General features: G+C 40.2%; 3 protein-coding genes across 6 annotated transcripts; 1 reads left to right on the top strand and 2 right to left on the bottom strand.

Annotated features, from left to right (window-relative positions):
- Positions 1-140: 140 nt before the first annotated feature.
- tfpt (TCF3 (E2A) fusion partner) lies at positions 141-4,167 on the bottom strand. 2 transcript variants are annotated; one of them, XM_080470670.1, is made up of 7 exons: positions 3,948-4,148; positions 3,009-3,130; positions 2,591-2,713; positions 2,280-2,350; positions 2,132-2,201; positions 1,431-1,589; positions 141-909 (listed from the first exon to the last, which is right to left on the bottom strand). In XM_080470670.1, exons 2-7 carry the CDS (start codon positions 3,108-3,110, stop codon positions 835-837), a joined length of 600 nt encoding a protein of 199 aa, XP_080326796.1. In that variant the 5' UTR covers positions 3,111-3,130; positions 3,948-4,148; the 3' UTR covers positions 141-834. The 2 variants fall into 2 exon arrangements, with proteins under 2 accessions (XP_080326796.1, XP_080326797.1); XM_080470671.1 differs by having other exon boundaries at positions 480-909; positions 4,100-4,167.
- A 21-nt stretch (positions 4,168-4,188) lies between these two features.
- On the top strand, positions 4,189-5,878 carry ndufa3 (NADH:ubiquinone oxidoreductase subunit A3). The gene is made up of 4 exons (XM_080470673.1): positions 4,189-4,215; positions 4,476-4,550; positions 5,494-5,571; positions 5,708-5,878. Exons 1-4 carry the CDS (start codon positions 4,209-4,211, stop codon positions 5,797-5,799), a joined length of 252 nt encoding a protein of 83 aa, XP_080326799.1. The 5' UTR covers positions 4,189-4,208; the 3' UTR covers positions 5,800-5,878.
- Positions 5,879-7,026: 1,148 nt separating this feature from the next.
- On the bottom strand, positions 7,027-20,896 carry LOC308114944 (BAR/IMD domain-containing adapter protein 2). Of its 3 annotated transcripts, none has more exons than XM_080472214.1 (15): positions 20,475-20,896; positions 18,038-18,187; positions 17,859-17,934; positions 17,660-17,746; positions 16,993-17,054; positions 16,760-16,831; positions 15,644-15,781; positions 14,940-15,092; positions 13,850-14,026; positions 12,307-12,988; positions 12,008-12,218; positions 11,022-11,084; positions 10,411-10,579; positions 10,280-10,320; positions 7,027-9,150 (listed from the first exon to the last, which is right to left on the bottom strand). In XM_080472214.1, the coding sequence occupies exons 2-15, from the start codon at positions 18,083-18,085 to the stop codon at positions 9,078-9,080; spliced, it is 2,052 nt and encodes a 683-aa protein (XP_080328340.1). In that variant the 5' UTR covers positions 18,086-18,187; positions 20,475-20,896; the 3' UTR covers positions 7,027-9,077. The 3 variants fall into 3 exon arrangements, 2 of the variants coding, with proteins under 2 accessions (XP_080328340.1, XP_080328339.1); XR_013935657.1 differs by having other exon boundaries at positions 8,071-9,150; positions 10,411-10,667; positions 20,475-20,631; XM_080472213.1 differs by lacking the exon at positions 20,475-20,896 and having other exon boundaries at positions 7,033-9,150; positions 10,280-10,579; positions 18,038-18,089.
- Between the last annotated feature and the right edge of the window lie 26 nt (positions 20,897-20,922).

The following is a 20,922-nucleotide window of genomic DNA, read 5'->3' on the forward strand; positions in this document are numbered from 1 at the left end:
GCCAAAGCCCGCCCTAAATCCAATCTCTGTCATCTGATTGGACAGAGTTCACGCCTGTCACTGAGGGACTTCCGCTGTAATGAAGGCCTCCACTGGTTGATCAGGATCACGTGATCAGCGACGCAAAGCAAATTGTGTCTGGTGGTCTGCTCACACTTTTATTTCAATTTCATTCAAATTATTTGAACAGATGTTTTTTTACTTGTGCATTTTGAGATTCAACCTAATCCTTTATATGGAACTGATATGCTGAGACATTTCAGTTAAAATAAACATTATAATGTTAATTATTTATCTATTATAGGTTATGCATAGTATTTGCACCTCAGATAAAGGAACTTGTGTTAAGTAGAGGTTTTCCTGAGATACTGCGTTCATAAAAATGAGTGATCACAGTGAGTTTTGGAATCCAAACCTGAATCAGCTCATCTCTGGAAGAGAATGAATATGTATGCCGAATCTCAAGAAATTACTTTATAAGCATTTGAGAAATATTTAATTGACAATAGTAAAACTGCATAATAAAGAAATAATAATAAAGTTACAGCCCAGGCTACCAAAATGTGAGGTTGCTTTAATTTCGATAACAAACTCGTACATCAACAATATTATCTTTCCTTTTTGACTGTACATTGCTCATAATTGTTGACTTTCAGCACTTATCAAGACAAAATATCAAACTCCAGAAGAATATTTCCAAAACAAAACATATGGATTAGACAAATTCAATTAGTTTGCACCCACAAGTAAAAACACACATTGTGCAAAGCCAGACTGAAGAAAGAGATTCCTATAATCGTCCTCATTATCATCACATCCTCGGTCGTGCATCGATCAGTGGGACAGAGAGGTCGGGCTGGGCATTTCTCCAAACTGTGTTTCTGACAACACTGACATGTCTGGTTCAGCCTGTGAAGAGGAACAGAAATCCAGTCAACAGAAAATCAGAAGAGAGCGAGAGAGAGAGAGAGAGAGAAAGAGCGAGAGAGAGAGAGAGAGAGAGAGAGAGAGAGAGAGAGAGAGAGAGAGCGAGAGAGAGAGAAAGAGCGAGAGAGAGAGAGAGAAAGAGGGAGAGAGAGAGAGAGAGAGAGAGAGCAAGAGAGAGTGAGAGAGAGAGAGAGAAAGAGAGAGCGAGAGAGAGAGAGAGAAAGAGAGAGAGAGATAGATTCACTGGGATTGCTTGTCACAGCAGATCATGCTATCTGCTTTGTGGGACACACATGAGGGATTTTGTTCCCTTGTGGTCTTGTGACATGAATATTTTGTATGCATATTTATTATTTCAGCTATGTAAAGATAAAGAGTACGATAAAGAAAAAGCCACAGCACAACAGCAAAAGCTGTGTTCAATTCTATCAGCATTTCAATGCAAACATTATTGCAAGTGTAATTTCAGCAACTTCAACAGTTCCTGGTAGCTCTTTAACCACCTGCTGATCTTTATCCTTTTCTTGCCGCGGGATTCGATGCCTCTTTTTCTTTGGCCCAGCTGAGTGATGCGGCACTGCAGACACGCTCGAACCAGAAACACCGTTGGGCTTTTCATCCTCCAGTCCAGCAGCAGGATCTAAACTAATTCCAGGCTCATCCTGAAACAGATAACAAGGGACATTTTTGTTATTAAGTGGCATCTAACGAGACTCAAATAAACCTATTTATTGTGATATGGCACAACAAACATATTTGGTTTGTTGCAACAGATGACAACCAGGCAGAGTCATCAAAACCCCAATGATCCATAGTTCTGCTTTTTTAAATGTTGGTGTATTTCTCTTTCATCGCTGATTTGCACAAAACATTAAAGTGAAACCAAAACCGTTTCTCACCAACATACCAAAGAAGGGGCATTCAAATTAGAAGCACTAAGTAGTTTCTTAGGTCTTGTTTAGATTCTTTCTCAGGTCTCTTTGTGGTTTTATTTGGCACTGGAAATGTAATTGAAGACCTAAGGGGCTCAATCCCCTGCCATATCTCACTCCCAATCCAAAGGGATCCTGAACCACAGCTTAGCAACCACTTTTCTACAGAACAAGTCAGTAATGTACAACTCTAAATACCAAAATATGGTCATAAAATTAAAAAAGGTGAAGTGACAACATTAACTTCTATCACATTTGTCAATAGTCCTTACCTCAAGCAGTATAGTGAGCTGAGCATTTCTGTAATCATCCCCATGAGCATCTAAAGTTTTCATGAGAAACCTGAGAACAAAAACAGTCATGAAGTGGAAAACTTCCCAAGAAATTGTATTTGTAACTTATTGTAAGAAGTCACTATACCGTCTTTCTTTTTTCAAGCGGCGTGTAACTCTCTGTACTTGGTGAAGGCGCCCCAAAATCTTCTGATTTACCTGAACCAAGTAAATACATTTAAATTATATGGTGTAAAAGAAACAAATAATAAGCTACCATATTGTTATGCTATATCAACAATAAAAGCATCAGCCGGCACAATATTAATAAACATCTACGCATTTCAAAATCTGAAAGTTTACAATCGTAAAAAATGTTTTTTATATAATCACAGCATTAACTGTTATTAAACCCAAATAGAGTGTGCACAATGACATACACGGGATGTTTAAACACACCTGTTCAATTTCTTTACACCTTCTGCTCAGAGACAGATATTTTCTTTTATCAAGAGCTCTTCTCTCTTCGTCCTCTTGTGCTGTGTTCTCTAGAAGCTCGTTGCTTCCCGGTCCCAGTTCCACCTGAAGAAATCAAACATGTTTCTGGATAAAAGTTTTTTTTTGTTTTGTGTGCTGTTGTCTACACTATTGCAGCTTCGTATCATAACATTAGCAAACTCTAAAATAACAAAAACGGAGGCATCTAAAATATGCTATTTCGACATGAGTCAGACTTAATATTTTTTTAACCCACCATACATACTAAGCAGTGTTTGTCAACTAAAAAAAAAAAACATGTTGGTTGTAATATTCCATAACATTCATATAAGTAATCGGAATATTGAATATGTAGGCTAACCCAGCTTATTGACTTTACCTCTCCTGGTCCCAGCTCCACACCACCAGGCTCCAGCTCTGCCTCCAGGATGTGTCCTCCAAACAAAGGAGGCAGGGCCAAACCAGAGAAATCCTCCATCATTTGGAAACCAACAAGTTCCTCTGGAATTAAAAACAATCATTTCTTTAAACATAAAAGAAGCGTTGCTCTGTCAACAACTTATTTTCCATAGATGACTACTGACTATAAATCTACATCTTCAATAAACTACAGAATGGCGAGAATATTAATCAATATTTATCTCAAGTATACAACTAGGTTAGTACAACTCAAAGTGCTTCAAAGATCATAGATGGTTATCAAAATTATACCGTGATACAAAAAAAGTGAATTAAAGAGAACATAAAACCAAATGTGGTTTAAAAAAAATGAATACAGGAACCAAATAAAGTGGTTACTAACACAAGTAAAATACTAACAAGCATTAAGAATGGTACTAAATGTGTAAGAAGTTCAACAGCTTGGAAGGAATTTCTCTGGAAAAGTCTGACTCGATTTTACACAAAACCAAAAATAAAAAGTGAACAACTGTGAGCTCAGCAACATTGTTGGGAGAAGTGTGACTTGCAAGATGTGGACCAGTCACATGTTTTCTGGAACTGTGCTATAGTGACGCAATTTAGGAAACATGTAAACCATATTAGAACAACAATTTTAGGATATGAAATTCTAACGACCTTCCCTGTGATGAACCTAGGAACATTTTAAAACCTAGTCATGAGAGAAGACACGTTACGTGCTCACAATTTTACTTGCAGCAATAGCTGGATATTGTACAAGAGATTTATTAGAGGGAGGAATTGCCCTACATTATAAGGTTAAAAGAGAATACATTCCATAAAAGTTTAAGAAACCTGGCAAGTGACACCAGTTAGATAAAGCATAATATAGGTCACATATTTTGCTCGCAGTACTTACATTACAGCAACTGATGAGGCTTCAAAGCTTCGCAGCAAACGGTTTCATCATCAAATTCAGTACATAATTGATATTTACCTCAATCTAGTTACTAAAGTTAAAGGAATTCCAGTGCGTATCAATCTTAAGGTGAACAAATAATCTTTACTTGCCACTTTTGAGTTTTCAGATGTTTACGTCCCATCGACGCAGAAATAATACGTCATTTCCGATGTACTACATTTCCCATGAGCACCTGCGGTTGGCAATACGATAGACAACATGGCGGGTACGTGTGTATTTTGTCATCCTTTGAATTTGTAATCGTCTCATTTAGCTTTACCAGGAGTCCGAGGAAGCGCAAATAAACACACAAGATAATCCAAATGACTAAACCTACGGATTTGAGTGACTTAAACTTCATAATATTTATTACAATATGTCAGAAAAGTGTGACCTTGGTTGTGTTGCTGTCGTTAGCTCCCAGTTGCTAACTACACGGAGCTTGGCAGGCTGTCGGCTTTAACCTGCTTCTGTGTTTCTCTGCAGGAATCACAGCTTTCCTGAAGAATGCCTGGAACAAGGAGCCTGTTATCGTGGCCTCCTGTGGGATCGGTCTGCTCGGTAAGCGAACAGCCTTCTGTTTGCTGCTCATCCAGAATCCTCACCAACACATAGAGGGTGGAGCACATTACACCTGAGCTTCAAGCTCTACTCGAGCCGCCTGTATGTCAAAAGGATTGACTTCAAAATCGTACTTTGGTTTATCAGTCTCTCTTTTCTCTATGCATCTCATATGTATTTGTAGAATATGAAACATCCAGACCTTTGAGGTCCTCAGGAACAGTTCCTCCTCACCTGTGGAACAAACTTCCTGACCACCAGAGGACTGCTGACACACTTATTTAAAGGCAGGCCCTATAACACTATACTTTGCCCAGGCCTTCTATTAAATTCTGATTGTATGGTGTCTTTGAATCCCGAGAAAAGCGCCTTCAAATAAAATACGTTATTATTATTATTATAAACGATCGAGTTTACTTATTTTATTACCCCTGTCTTAATAGATAGCATTTTGTAGGAACATCCTCTAACATGTTTGAATTTTCATTAAGCTGTCTTTTATTTAAGTCTACTCCATTTTCAAGCATATATGGTTTTTTGGGGGGGATTTTATTGTCGCAATAATACTGTCATAGTTTATAGAATGTTGGTGCTTTTATGCCACTGAAAGCCACAAAAAAAGCACAAACTGGAATGTTTCCAAGTTTTGGTCCAAAATTGGGGGTTATCGAGAACATTTGACTGATTGATACTTTTCAATAAAATTGTTAAAGTTTTGTCAGGTTACTGCAGGGGGGGTGAGGAGAATACTTTTATTTTGATTATTCAATGTTGAAATTTGACATCTAATTCAGTTGTTTTAGGTTTGTTAAATTACAGTGGTCGTGTATGAGCTGCGATGGATAGTGATTGTATTTGGGGTTTTTTCCCCAGCAGACAGTTGTGTAAATATCTTGTTTAGATACTGACTAATGTCTTAACTAAAAACGTTGTTTCCCATCAGGTGTTGCCCTTCCATTAATCAGCCCGCTCACAAAGTACTCAACCATGCTGAACAAAGTGGTGCCATACAACTACCCAGGTAAACACACACCTGTTGTTCTGAATGCACATTTCATCTTCCATTTCATCTTTGCCTGAAAAGGCTTTGGGTAACCATTTATCCCTCACATTTGTTGATTCAGAGCGATTTAAACTGTTTTATTTTCACTCTGTAGTTCCCATTCGAGATGATGGAAACATGCCGGACGTCCCCGCCCATCCAAGTGAACCGAAAGGAAATAACTTGGAGTGGCTCAAAAACTTTTAATAACTGCCTGTTCATTTCTGCCTACGTCGTTGCTCCAATTGTCAAATGTCCACTAATAAAGATTCTATTTAATTCTACTGTTGTGATGCTTTCAGTGTGAATTTATTCAGTACACTTGAGAGAGGTATCAAAAGAAATGCTGATGCGAGGGTTTTAACTAAACAGGATTTTCCATTATGTTTGAGAATCTGACATATTTCAGAAAACATCAACTAGCTTTCTCCAGAGAAGATAAGATGAATTTGAAACTGAGCTTTAACACAGCCCTTCAGATGAGGTTCTGAAATCGGGTTAACATTTAAAAGGTTGGAGAATTTATTTCACAAAACACATTATCTAGTGGTCTATTGGACAAATAGGCCACTAGATATTCAAAATTGAATGTTCATTTGTATTTTTCTCTACAGAAGAAAAAGCCAGTACACATGTAATAGTCATGTTGATAGTAAAGTGTCCGTCTTAAAAGACGTTACAATACATTCAGAACAGTAAAGACACATTTTATTCATATAACTTTTATTTCACAAAATGTCAATATTCAGTGTTTCTCAGCATTTTATTATCATAAAACTTCTGCAGTCACCAGGATTTCATTTTGATACAACAACCTGTGTCTTTATAATACTGCTGTTTTTTCATAGAGCCACAGCTCTCTGCAAGAACTTCTGTGTGAATTTTAAACAATATTTCACTTTAGTACAACAGTTTTGAACCTGTGTTCCTTTCAGCAGAGAATAATGAAACAGCTGTGATTTAAATACTTGGAAACATTCATTGTGAATCGGTGCTCAGCTTTTGTTAAAGTTATCACTTTGAATTAGGTTCATCTCACACTCATTAAGTACAGTACATGTGTCATTTCAGATGTATAAAAGTTACTTTTTCTAAACCATTTTTCACTATTGCAATTCTGTTATTACCCAGCTTTTGGTTTTAATGTATTATTCTGCTTGATTTTGTCTTTCAGATCCTTTTTTTGCATCTCAGATATAGAGAATACAATGGAATTATGATTATACAGTACATAAACTGAAATATTCCAATCTTTATTGTTTTATTCTTTCTCATATTAGCTTACAAGCCATTAAAATATAGTGTCTCAAAATATTTAAATAATTCTTCAGATCAGATATTTTTAATGTTTTTTAATTTTAGAAAAATAACTTTTTTTCAATTCATATGTGTGTTCATGTGAGTAAAATGACTGAATAATTTTTTTTTTTTTTTAAAAGCACCTTCATTTTTGATTTTGTTATCTCATTTCACGCGGAAGTAAAGCAGGCTAAGTCTTCTTAATGAACTTAACTTAAAAAAATACTTCGCACAGTTCATCTTACAGGCCACAACTATGAATTCCAATTAGATTCACCTTTCTTTATAAGGTAAAACCCTGCAGGAGCAAAACGAACTGCACAAATCAATTTAAAGGCATGCTTAAAACCTTTATGCAGGTAATAATAATCCCAGAATGCTTCATGGGTTCACTGTCATTGGTTTTACCTGAGAGTTAAAGGCTGAATCCCTCTACATGAAGCGCTGAGTTTGCATTGTGAGATGTTTATCAGACGCAAAACACAAAGTTCAAATGTTCTACCAAAGTGAAAAATCGTTCAGAGAAGAAGTCAAATAAAAGTCATACAATCACGCACATTTTAGCTCTATTTACAAGCACGAGTAAGTATTAAGTCAATCATTATGCTGTCACTTTTAAAATAGAGGGAGAACTAAAGAAATGAAGGTAAACGCAGTTATTAATGACTCACTAAGATCTTTGCAGGTGATATCTTGAATCTTCAGGATGCAGAAAGATTCCAGCATTTAAAGGCAATTTAAACATTTTACTCCCGTACTTCAGTGGAGAGCACAGCGATACAGAGGATTACTTCTGATGTCTCTACACTTGCCCGGACGTCGGTCAACTTCCTGTTTACTTTCTTCATCACTTTCATAGATACATTTCCTCCACCGAAACATAATCCTATTTAAAGTCCCGGCTTTCACGTGTCTCCTTAAGATTCTGCTCAGTCCGACTGGTAAACACACGGCGACAATCACCTTGCCGAGATGCTGAATAGCTTTAGACGTGGGACTGAAAAGAAGACGTCAAACCCTGAGACCAAGCACGCAAATCTCTCATTCATAAGACTTTAACCCTCCACAACGTACTACTTTCTATGAAAACACTTCTTTCAATAGTGCCACTATCCAAACATCAACTACTACATTTCATCATTTGCAAAGTTTATGAGCTTTTTCTTGCTTTCTTTTTTTCAATTGTTTTCTATTTAATGAATGAAATTAAAACATCTTGATGTCATCTCATGAGTCTAGTCCAAGCTGAGTAAATCAAAATTTTGCTTAGAAATTGCTCCTTTTTTTTTTTGCATAAAGCATCCATCTACAGAGCTGAAATACTGCAGTAGTCCACATTCACAAATACTAATACATTTCCTCACAGCAGCAGAATCAACATGAGTGTTAACAGGCATAAATATAAGGGATTTGTGCACTTAAACAACAATGTTCATGTCCGATAACTAAAATACAGGCGACACAGAAATAACTTAAGTGTGTCCTTTTCAATAAAACATGCCCACGCCTCGTCTAAACATTTTGAAAAAAGTTTAATACGTTAAGAAGTTCACCTCATCTGAAACCGGGAATATGCACCAGGGTGGCGGCCTTTCTATCAAATCTAACAGAGTGATCGAGACGGAGCCTGTCCTCATCCCAAAACTCTTCATGACAGTCAAAGTGCACAACCGGCTCTGAGGATCCAGTCCCTACATGACCTGAACAGTGACACGTTCTCTGAATGACACCAAATGAAAACTTACCCACCGTAAAACACTGAGAGAAGCAAGAGGCGCCCTTCAAAGGTCAGGACAGACGTTATAAGATGTTAGTTATTCTGGACGAGCAACAACTATTATGATCATCTCTCAACTAAGTACTGCAAATATCTATAGAACTATAGAACTAGTCTACAGTTCATTTAAATGCCCACATTTCACACAGGCAGTATGTTGAGGCATCCCAGTGGTCCTTTTCTTTTTTTCTCGAGACCCCACAACTGAATTCAATTGTGTTTCTATGAAATCCGACTGAACATCTTTAAATTTTAAAAAGAGCCTCATGAAGCACATGAAGCACGCACTTGATTTTAACCGATAAAACTGAAAATTCAAATTAAAGTTGTACTCAATGAGATTCAAGACAATTCGATGTGCTGTTTTCAGGATTTAACCTGAGGATGGAGTGACGAAGACCACAATCGATTACTCGATGATTGGAGCTGAGCGATCGTTGGTGACTGTTCTTCTGAGTCGGATATGAGCAAATGGATTGGGCCTGAAAGAAAGTGATAAACAACACAATGTACACAGGGAACAAAATGAGAAGTACAACAATTTGAGACAAACACAGGTGAGTGGCAGGAACTGCAAGAAACAAGACAACCTAATAAAAATTCAATGCAGCATTTTTGGAGGCAGCCTTTGTTTTCACAAGTTTAGAATTTGTGGGGGAAAAAAATGAATTGCAAATGTGAGTAATCAAAGAATTTTTCAAAAATGATTTTAGTTCAATTTTTTGAAGTGCCAAAGGCAAACGAACACGAAAATAATCTGCTGAGAATCTCAAATGTAGCTGTAATTCTTCATCACGACTGAAAAAGCCTTTAATAAGAAGTAAAACACCGTATAACAGTCCTTCGTAATGCAGATTGATATTTTCTGACTGGATTCACTGAGAGTATCTAATAGAGACCATCGTTTCTGTATTTGCATGTTGTAAGTTAAGTGAAAGTTAACATTCTAGGTTGATATTTTGCTTTTATTTCAACAAAAAAAACTCAAGTTACTAATTTAGCTGAAGTTAGGAGACAAACTACTAATCAATTTATGGCTTAAAGTTTAAAATTATCCAACAATGACAGTTTTTTTTTTTTTTAAAGCAGAGCAACATTTATATGTCTTTAAAGAATTAGAAATGTGACTTTTCTGTGAACCTTTCCATAACATTCATTACATTTTGTAATTTTTTAGTTGAATCAAATCTAACCATCCACCATATGAGTGCATTTCCTTTCTGATGATTAAATAAACAAGGACGGCACTGGTATCTACCATCTTGGCAGAATTAATGGAAATCAGTAGATATTTCATTGTGGTGAAAAGAAAAACAGAAAGATGCTGAATTCTTTAAGGTTGTAAGAACACTACATTATTGATTTCTTCAAATATCTCCCCTTTATACCCGATAACGTCTCGTGTTCGTCAATATTCACTTTGAGTGTGTAAGAAATAATCTGTGTTAGAAATCTGTCCAACAGCCAAATCCACAGATTTACTAAAGCTCCAGTTGAGCCCCAGCAGACGTTACACAACACATTTTATAAGATTTTATGTGACAAGTAATTAAAACTACCATTTGAAATTGGTCCTTTAGGATTAGTAAGTATGAGTTGCTGGGAAATTACCTGGTGGGTGAAGGTGGATTAGAGGCCAGCTCCGCAGAGATCTGAAGAGCAGAATATAAAGACACGATCAGCTGTGCAGATGCGTTAACATTTAACCCCTGACCTTCTCCCACAGGTTTAATGTTTCTGACCTTGTGGGTGTCGGCCATGCTGTACGGGCGTGGGCGGAAGGTGCTGACCCTCTGGGGAGGAAGGGAGCGCTCCTCCTCTGAATCGGGGGTGAGGGCCGGGAGAGCCGGGGACACCAGCTTGTCGAGCTGTCCGGTGCTTGTGCTGTTAGCTTTAGATAAGAAGAGAGAGCTACGAGGAAGGTCACAGGCAGAGAGGAAAGAATACGCAGGAAAATAGAGATAAAGGATATGTTGGTTTTCTGCAAACAACACTGTTGCTGTAGAAGAGAGAGAGGAAGGAGTCGGGCAGTGGAAAGATGGAAGAATCAACAGTTTATGCTCCTGGGACTTTCTGTATGTGGCTGCCATGAAAGATGTTTTGGTTTATCAAGGCTGAGCGTAGAAAGAGAAGAATGTTACTTTCAAAGTGAGAGAGACCAAATTAGGTTTCACACAAATGATTGATGTCATAGTAACACACCTTTCAAATGATTTCTAACGACACTCAACTTTAAAACCACAAAGAGGAGGAGGGGATCTGAGATCTATCAATGCATTCATGATGCATCAATCGACATCAAGTCATCTGTCAATGATAAAGTCATAGAATGATGAGCAGTGGCTGTGGTTACCTCTCCAGGTGATCCGTCTTACTGTGGTGCGGCTGAGTGTAGGAGAAAGGGAACCAGCCTTTCCTGTCAAGACAGATGTCACTGGGTGTGAGCACACAGACCATGTGGTGAGATAAACAATAATAAATGTCAATGTCTTATGAAACCTTAGCTGCAACACAAATTCATTTAAGCATTTTGCAGGTCTAAGAATCCACTTTCAGCTTCAAATCATACAAGTTTAAATAATATGCGCGTAAGATTTCTGCATCATTTTCTCCATTTTTGAAGTGAACTTTACCAAATCCTCACACACATCGTCACTGACAGCTCTTAATTATGGTTTCACCTGAAACAAGTTCACTTAACAAAAAAATAATTAAATAACTACGTAATTAGAATGAGAACTCATGTTACTTTTTCATTTTCCTGCTCGGTGAGGATGTTTTGTCAATGTGCACAGTGTTGTACTCTTGTATTGTGCGTCGCAGTGACACTTTAACTGAGCCGTCAGCACTGTGTGGGAATATTAAACTCACAATATGCAGACCGATAACTTCCAAAAAGACAAACTCAGGTTTATTTCAGGTTGCTAATATGTCACAGACATTGTAGAGAAAGACTTTTGCTCAGGCAGAAAAAGGACAACCCACTCAGAAGGGAGAGAGACAGCAGCTCTACAATGTGTTACTTGTTTCATCGTAATAATTAGTTATCAAGGCACGACTGCCACAGGTTACAGCCATCACAGTGGCAATGCTACATCCTTCCAACATCACACACAAAGCTATAAGACATTAATAAAGTATAGTAGAGAGAAACACGTTGTTAGTAGGAATGTTGTTTTGGTTGGTAGCATTATCCTCAGCTGTAAACACTTTTTTTAAAATCTTGCGTAATAAACACTTTTGAAAGTGTTATTTTCTGTATTACGATGCAATTAAAGGGTTAAAAGACGACCTGGAGACGAACTGAGAGGGTTGGTTAGTTTCCTGGAGGGGTCGTACCGTCCGGTCCGGTCATTCTGACCGTAGTGCCATCCATCTCTTGGCTCAGAGATGAGCAGGGTGATGTTGTCACCGGGCAGGAAGTGCAATAAGCAAGCTCCGCCCACTACACTTCCACCACCGCCACTCTCCGACGCTAAAGGCGTGTGAGCAAACATGGCCTCCACACGCGTGGGTCCAGACAGTGGCAGAACTCGCGGGAGGCTGGAGCCTTCACCAGGGAGGAAGAGAATAACAGGTTTAGAATCAGCAAAACTTGTGCCAAAACAAAACAAACAAAAAGATCAATCAGCTTGTACCCTGAAAGCCGCCGAGCCTCATCTCGCTGACGGGCCTCCTGGGCAGCGGGAGCGTTGCCGTCCCTGACACCTCTGCAGTCTTCAGCAGCCAGGGGTTATGTGACGGAGACAGAGTGTTGCTTCCTCCCGGTCCCACCTGCTGGTGCAGCAGCTGCACCGGAGTCATGGCCCTGGATAGAGGCGCGCTATGGGGCAGCGGGGGGCTGTGAGGAGCACTGTGGGGGATCGGGAGCGTCATGCCCTGCAAGGAGCTGCTGGCCGGGGAGATCTGGCTGAGGGACATCACCGTGGAGGGGATCAGACTGGGGGAGAGGTTGGATGTGTTGGCAACCAGGAGGAGGGAGCCCTGCTGAGCCGGGCCGCCGGACGTGGTCGGCGTGGAGGCGGCCGGGCTGGCGCTCCCACTGGCGCTGGCGCTCCCGCTGGCGCTGGCGCTGGCACTGCTCTCAGGGAGCGGGCTGGCCGACGCACTGACAGGGGTACTGGTGTGCTGAGGAGACGCTCCTCTGGACGAGCCTCCAGCAGCCCCTCCGGTGGAGGAAGATGAGCGGAATGTCTGTGGGGAGCCCTGAGGAAGACAGGCGTCGCTCTGGGAGGAGGAGGAGGGGAGGGAGCGCTGCTGCTGCTGGGAGCGACTCGAGTCCCCGTTCAACAGAGGAGGGACTTCTTGGACAGAAAGCCTCTGAAAAATAACAAGAACTATTGTAAATTAGGAGTCCTATTCAGAAAGCCTAAATACCCTGAGAAAAACTCACACAGGCACAGGGATCACACGCAAACTCCCCACAGAAAACACGTTTTTAGTTCCAGGAGCGGAAACCACACCCACACACACACACACACACACACACACACACACACACACACACACACACACACACACACACACACACACACACACACACACACACACACACACAAAGATCTATACCTTTAGCGATACATATCTGAGCTATTGCAATATGTTTTTTAGTAATTCCCAAAAGCTCCAGTCTCTGTTGTGTTTATGATTCAATCAGAAAAGTTTCTTACTGGACTGAGGACAGACGAGATGCTGGGTTTACTGGTTGTTGTTGTTGCTTTTTCTAATAATTTTTATTTTAATCAAATCAAAACTGTTGCATGCGAAACCTTCCCAGAGAAAATCTGTATTTTCATTTGCAAGTCTTGATCTCAGCAGCGTTATATTGAGCAGTCGGCACCGCCACACGTCACTTGAACACCAACAGGTTTGCTTCAGGGTTTTGTCCTTTCTGGGTAGAGGTTGCATGTTCTCTCTGGGCTTGAATAGTTTTTTTTTTCTTCTTTCTTTTGGATAGCATCCTCTCAAAATGAAATTCTGATTTTGATAATAACTGTAGGTATGTATCTGAGTGTGTGTGCGACTGTAGATCTCTCTGCGGGAACTGACTCATACTTCATGACTGAAACGTTTCATTGAAATGATAACAAACGGAATATTTGAATTCATTAATTTTGGAACAACCAGTTTTGGCGTCTGTGAAACCATTCGCAGTATGAATGACATGAAAAGATGTCGAACCTGTTCAGGCTGAGCTGAGGCGAGTTTGGTGTGGCGGAGGGCCTCGGCTATCCCGGCGGCGCCGGAGCCAGGAGGCGCCGTGTGACGCAGCAGGTTCAGAGCGCGCTCCGGCAGCTTGGTGGGTTGAGAACATGACTGCTGCCAGGAGGAGAGTTTCTGGGACAGGAGCTCTCTCACCTGTCATGTGTGGAAAGACACAATAAGGGTTAAACTCTCCGCCTCATGTGTGTAAATTCTTAACTTGTTTGTATTATAAAGCAAACAGTAGTTTTGAAAAGTGAAATATAATCTATTCTAATTATTACTATTAGTAATAACTCTGGTAAACTCTGGCAGAGGGGTTTTTTCACATTTCTTCAGTTAATGTCCTAATTTACCAAAAGGTTAAACTAAACATCAAGGTTGAGTTTCTTCTTAATCATTTCTATCATTGTTCTTTCACCATCTTTAAAAACAAATCTCTCATTTTATATAGTTTCTTTCCTTCTGTTTTAAGGACAGGACTTGATTTACACCATCTTTTTGTATAAAAATCATTAAAAAAAAACATTTGTTAGCCACAAAAGGACAATCATGAAGGCTGCAAATTAGTATGAACACACTTTAATGATTACACAATATGCATTAATTACTCTGAGATGGATTCCACTTCCTCATATGAAACCTGATGTAGAAGAACCACAAATTGGAATTTGGGGGGCATTTGTGGAGACTATTTCCAGCAGCAGATTAACACTGTATTTTGGATCGAAAAGGTATTTGTAGCTTAACAAAGTAGGATCCTTGCAACACACCGGCTTGTTGTGCTTGTTCACTGTTTACACAATGAACTCTTGTGTTAATAGTGAACAACGATCTAAATACTAAGATTAAGGAAACATGCAGGTGAATCTCAAAAAATGACAATACAAAGGAAAAGTAAATTTTCCCATGATTTAAGTAGTGTATATTTGTAAAATAAAATTTAACACATAAACTGAAAATTCTGTCAAAAATAGGTTAAAAATACTAAAATGCAGTTTTCTAGTTTTTCATGAGTCCATCTCTCCGTGTTTTCTACTGCTTTGTTAAATAAAAGTGGACACATCACCTTCGAGTGGTAGTTAATGAGCAGTTTGGTGACGCAGCACTGTCTGTCCACCAGGAAGCAGTATCGCCTCCTCTCCTCGGTCAGTGCGGACTTGTAACCTGCAGCCACCAGCGTGTCCAGCTCGCCCTGCCGGCGACTCATCAGCTCCACAAACTGGAGAAAAAGACAAAGATTTTTCACAGCAAACCTTCACAGTCCGGCATCTATGGCTACTTGTAAGATAACATGACCTTTAATGTACATTGTGAGGACTCCCACGGAGGCCCGAAGGTTTGAGCGACGTCACATCCTGCCTGTCGCCTCATGATAACAGAATTACACTCATAGAAAACTCTCCTCTGCCCCGGTGACCTTTCCCTCTTATATATTCCTCCCCTTTGACTTCCCATCCAAGCAGCTAAATCCTCTCACCCTCTTATGTCACTCATGTTTCTTCCAGCTCAAAGATTTTACTCTAAGTTACTTATTTACTAAAAAAAAAAAAAAAAATCAGCTGAAGCAGATTATGTTATTCACAGCAGTCTGTTTCTCACACAAACACGCATACAAGTCTGATTTATAATCTGCTGCAAAGCTGATGTTTAGGATTCGCGTATTGGAGGGATTTCTCAAATGAAAGGCGTCACTGCCGTACCACCTCCCGCTCACGCTCTGCTCGCTGTGCGCAAAAGATTTGATGGTTTCCGCCTCTGCCTTTCTGTTACCTGCATCTCTCGGTCTCCGTATTTGTTGGGGTGGCGGCTGCCCTGGCTCTTCCTGCGCAGTTTCTTCAGCTGGGACTGGCAGCGCTCAATGGACTCCGATTTGGACCTTCGCGCACCCTGGTACTTTTTTAGAGTGGCCTGAGAGACAAACATACACATCCAAGGCTGATCAGCAGTAATATTCAATAAAGATGAATTAACGTCAGAACATTTTAATAGGAATAATTCTAGTTTTACCAAATACCTATTGATAACCCTTTTATGCCAAACCCTTTGTCGTTGAGTTGAATGTGTAATTCTCATAAACATCCATCAAGAGCTACCAGAAATGAGAAAAGTGTAGCTTTTTGCCCGTATAGTAGTTTTTACGTTGGCCCCAGGACCCCGATCATGAGTTTCTCAGTACAAAACTATAATACTGAAATTCTGCCATACATTCACTCACTCAGCAAACATTTTGACCGTTCAACAGTCATAAAATGAAAATACATCCAGGAGTCCAGAATATATTTTACCATAAAACATTGACTTTTAGTTTAAGATAGAATAGAATAGAATAGAATAGAATAGAATAGAATAGAATAGAAATGTTTCATCGTTGCTTGAACAAAAAGATGCTGTACACTTTTACACTTCACATGAGCCTCCAGATTGTGTACCACTTAAGTCACTGATATTGTTATACACTGATCAGCCATAACATTGTGACCACAGAAAATATAAGTGAGTAAGACTGGTTATCTCATCTTCAACAGACTTATTAACAGATGAGCTTCACTGGGCAGCAAGTGATGAGTTCATCCTCAAAGTTGGATCTGAGGTTTTTAACAAGAACCGACTTGTGAGCCTGAGACGAGCGAGTCAAAGCATTTGTCAACCTGCAGGTGTTGTGGGCTGTTCCTGGTCTGCAGTCAGGAGCAACGCTTCCATCAACAGTGGTCTAAGGAGGTGAACCAATAACAGGGGCTGCCACCCAGAGATGTAAAAAGTGTTCTTTTTTCCCCCTGAATCATTAATATATTTTTATTAAAATCTATCTAATTGTATACTAATACCACTCTTATTTCTCTCCCGGCTTCTCCGAGTGTGTGCCATCAAACCAATGACTGAACTTACTGTGAGGTATTTGATGTCCAGTTCCAGCTTCTGCTCCAACTGGGCGAGCAGCTCAGAGTGAAACAGCTTCAACTGTTGAGGAATTCAAATGAAGTCTTAGCTGTCAAACAAAATTTCCAACATTTTCCGATTCTGTCTCAAATTCCTCTCAGTGAAATGCTCATTTCAACTTATTGTTGTTGTTAAATGATGGGTGACAACTTTACAATAACATGACATAACAGTGGTCTTACCACGTCTTCCAGCTGCACCTGAATCTGTCTGTGGACTTCAGCCATCTGAAACAGTGTGTCACCTGTGAGGAGCAAGGAAGTAAAAATGACACACGCCTTTAATTCTGTGTTCAGACGTGAGGATGGCAAAAGCCAGAAGTCAGAAATTCACGTCTGTTAGATGGCATCATGAATGAACGTGTTATCTGCTGATAGCAAATTGATATAAAACATTGGGAAAAGTTGCTGCTTTGACACATTTTCTGATTCACAAAGTGGCGGTCAGCTGCGAGTCCGTCCCCCGGTCGCACTGCGGTGTGTGGTGGCTGGCATCTCGCCCTCCGACACTCCTGCCTGCCTCCCCCGCTGTTTTCAGCATTACAATGAGGTCATGTGGTGTTGTTAATCTCACAACAATGGCCCTACTCTCTGCCTCTCCCTCTGTTCTCTCTCTCTCTCTCTCTCTCTCTCTCTCTCTCTCTCTCTCTCTCTCTCTCTCTCTCTCTCTCTCCCCCCACATTTCCTCATCCCCTCTCGTCTTCATCTTCTCGCTCACAAACACATGCAGCCGACTCGCAGACTCTTTCCCTCTCCTCACCAGCTGTCACGTTCACTCTATAAACCCCATTAGGTCTAAAAGGCGTCTCATGTTTGTGTTCTCTCCCTGCTCCACCAGACGCCCACTCACCCAGCTCTTTGGAGCCTTGGCTGTCGCTCGCCAGTTCCCCGAGTTTCACCAGGGCGTCGAAGTAGCCTTTGGCAGCCACGGTCACTCCTGAAGGAAGAGAGTGAGCTTTGAACGAAGGCCGCAAAACAATTCTGTACGTTTCATTTTTACTCTTTCCCAGAAAGGAAGAAAAATCCAAGCCGAGTTGTGTTTGACGAACCCGTCAGGGCTTTCTCGTAGTGTTTCCCCATCGTCACAAAGTTCTTCAGGCTGGGATTAAACTGGTCCAGAATACCCTGTTGGCATGTAAATTACACGTGAATCCAACGACTGTTCCCACATTTACAGAAATCAACAGAGGAAACTATTTAAGAAATCAAACATATCTTCCAGTTTTACCTTGTAGACATTTTCTGTCATCTTGTTGACCTCGTCGGTTCGAGACATCTTTACTTCCTCTCAGGTTTGAGTTACGGTGGTTATGTTTGCTCCTGTTGTCTTTTCCTCCCCCTGTTAACGTCTCTAAGCTTCCCGGCAGACGCAGATCTCCTGTGAGAAGACACATGAAGAGAAAATAACAAAGCAATTAGTTGATTTTCACTGTCAAAGAACTCAAAGTGCACAAGTTAAGATGGATTTAACTTCACCTCTGTGAGTAGCGTTGTTTGTTATTTTCTATTTTGATTCTTTTTACTTTTTGCCATTCGACAAAACTAGTCCAGATGAACCTTCTTAAATGTCAAACGACCTGTGATTAGATGTGGCCATACATAATAGAGATCAGCGGTGCAGCGTTCATGATGGCGGTGACCACTTCTGTGTGGTTTTCATTGTAAAAAAAAAAAAAAAAAAAGACTAAAATTGACATCATGTGGTCATTTCCACTGGTGAACAGTCTCTTTTCTTTTTTTTGCACATCTAAAGTGCTCAGGAGTCGGTTGACCAGCCTACTAACTGCACACATGATGCAGAAGAAAGCACTGTGACCGAGGGAACGTTTCCAACCTGACACTAATGTAGGCAGTGGAAAATGAAGAAGTCACTTTACATAGGAACAATAATAATTAACTCAGCCAACAAAATCCAGATGAAGAAACAAACTCAACAATTAAATTGTTTATTTCCCTTCTTTCTCCGCACAGAAAATCAAATGTCCAAATTTTCAAATGTCGTTTTTTTTTTTTTTTTTTTTTGCTCCCCCAACTTTAACTTTTTATCCTTTTTCTTTATTGTCTAATCAAAATGATACAAAGACGTACCGATGTCACTTTACGGTCACCAAACCATCACAACAAGCGAAGAGGATCTGCTTGGGTTTCATGTGTTTTTTTTCAAACGCATCCCATTTGAGTTTCTGCTGCCAACTTTTTTTAATCGCCTCACGACCTTGTAACTCAAATGTTTCCCCAAGATTCGTGTGCCAGGCGAGTTCTACCATGTTGGATCAGAACAATGGGCTCCTCCAGCCGGAGTCACAGGTGTCAGAGTTCTGAATAAACAGGCGACAACAGCGTTTCCTCGGCAGGGAGAGACGAGCAAGAAGGGCAGACTGCCGTTGGGGTCGGAGGATTTCCAGTCGGCATTTGATGGCAAAAAGACTCACACAAGTCCCCAGTGTTTCTTCCCCAGTGCAGCCCTCCTTTGTTATCACGGTGAGATTGCAGAGGAAACGTTGACCCAGATCAACTAATGGTATATGACACAAAGAAAACATTTCCAGATTCTTGCTCATTAAGGCCACCCGGGCGCAGCCTTTGATTTGTCAGGGGAGAAGAGTCTGCTGTTGTGCTTTGTCCTGACATTCAGTTTAACTTGCATGATTTATGACGTGTCTGTTCTTCAAAGCGATGTGCAGGGACAGCAGAAATACACAGCTTTTAGCTTTCTAGATATGAAGGGATCGATTCAAAGATCTGTGGCTTGGGTCAGGATGCAACAGGAAAAGTCTGCAGGTGGTTGGAGAACTGATACAGAAGGTGCATTCATGTGCTGCAGCCTCTTTACATTTCTTTATATATTCGTTTTCTTTTGTTTTTTTTTAAATAAATAGATAAGGTTGGGTTCAGGGAAAACTAAATACGATTAATGTTTTGGCCAAGAGCGTTTACAGATAAAAAAGACTGAAATCTTTATGTTTTGCTGAAGGAATCTTAACAAATAAACAACTAAGAATATATATATAATTAGTAAATGTGCATGCAGACAGGTCTTTAGGGAAGGTGTGCTTGGCATTTTAACACCTGAAATAAATTCACTATAAACAGTTTGATCTGTGCAGGATGAACTGTATGTACACTCACAGATTATATAAGACCACATGGTTGCATTGAGAGGATTTTTATCCTGGTTTAAGGTGAAATTGTGCCACATATACTTACATTCACTTGCACTTTTCTAAACACCAGTTAAGGATGAGATTTTGAAGCCAAAGTTGCCCTCCTTCAATGAATATTGTTTTGTCTTCCACACCACCTGCTTTTATTTTAACAACTTCTTTAACAATAAATGTAAATTCCGTTGCATTTATAAAGAACGATTACAAAATAGAAATGGCATTGCACTTTAAATTGCAACTTAGAAAAAAAAAAACCCCCACAGATGCCACATGTGTTAATATAGTATAAAGAGAAACTACACTTTATTAGAAGGTCTATTAATGTATTTCAAATCACAATAAAACACTTGCAAAGTCTCTCATTTGTGCTTTTCTTTCCAGAGTACCAAGCCATGAGGAGACACTGGGTAACAGCTACCTGTTGATCTCCCAGCTCCGTCTGTGGAACACTATCAAATCATTCAGCTACTAAATAATAAGAATTAAAAAAAAGTTACATACCTTTTCTGATCTCATTGTGGGGAAGGAGAAACAAAAAGGCTTCCTGTGCTTCTGTTGAGTGTTAAATGAAGAGTATAACACCCCTTCTTTCTTTTCCCATTAGGCTACTTTCCCTCTCCGTTAGTTGGTGGGGGGTTGTTTCATCCAGCAGAGCACTAAATCTCAACTCCCCTCCACCCCTTTTTCACATGCTCTCTCTCTCGCTCTCTCTCTGTCTCACTCTCTCTCTCTCTCTCTCTCTCTCTCTCTCTCTCTCAGGAATCAGGGTCAGACTTTCGGTGCCGTTCTGTACCTTTCCTCATTACTGAGCCGATTACCGAGATTCCTTCACTTCTGCAGAAACCTCCTCTCCCTGCACCTCCTTCTCCTCCTCGTGCACCTCCTCCTCCTCGTGCACCTCCTCCTCCTCCTCCTCCTCCTCCTCCCTGTGCAGCAGCAGCAGCAGCAG

The sequence above is a fragment of the Lipophrys pholis genome (genome assembly GCF_963383615.2).
Source record: "Lipophrys pholis genome assembly, chromosome: 9".
Lineage (NCBI taxonomy): Eukaryota > Metazoa > Chordata > Actinopteri > Blenniiformes > Blenniidae > Lipophrys > Lipophrys pholis.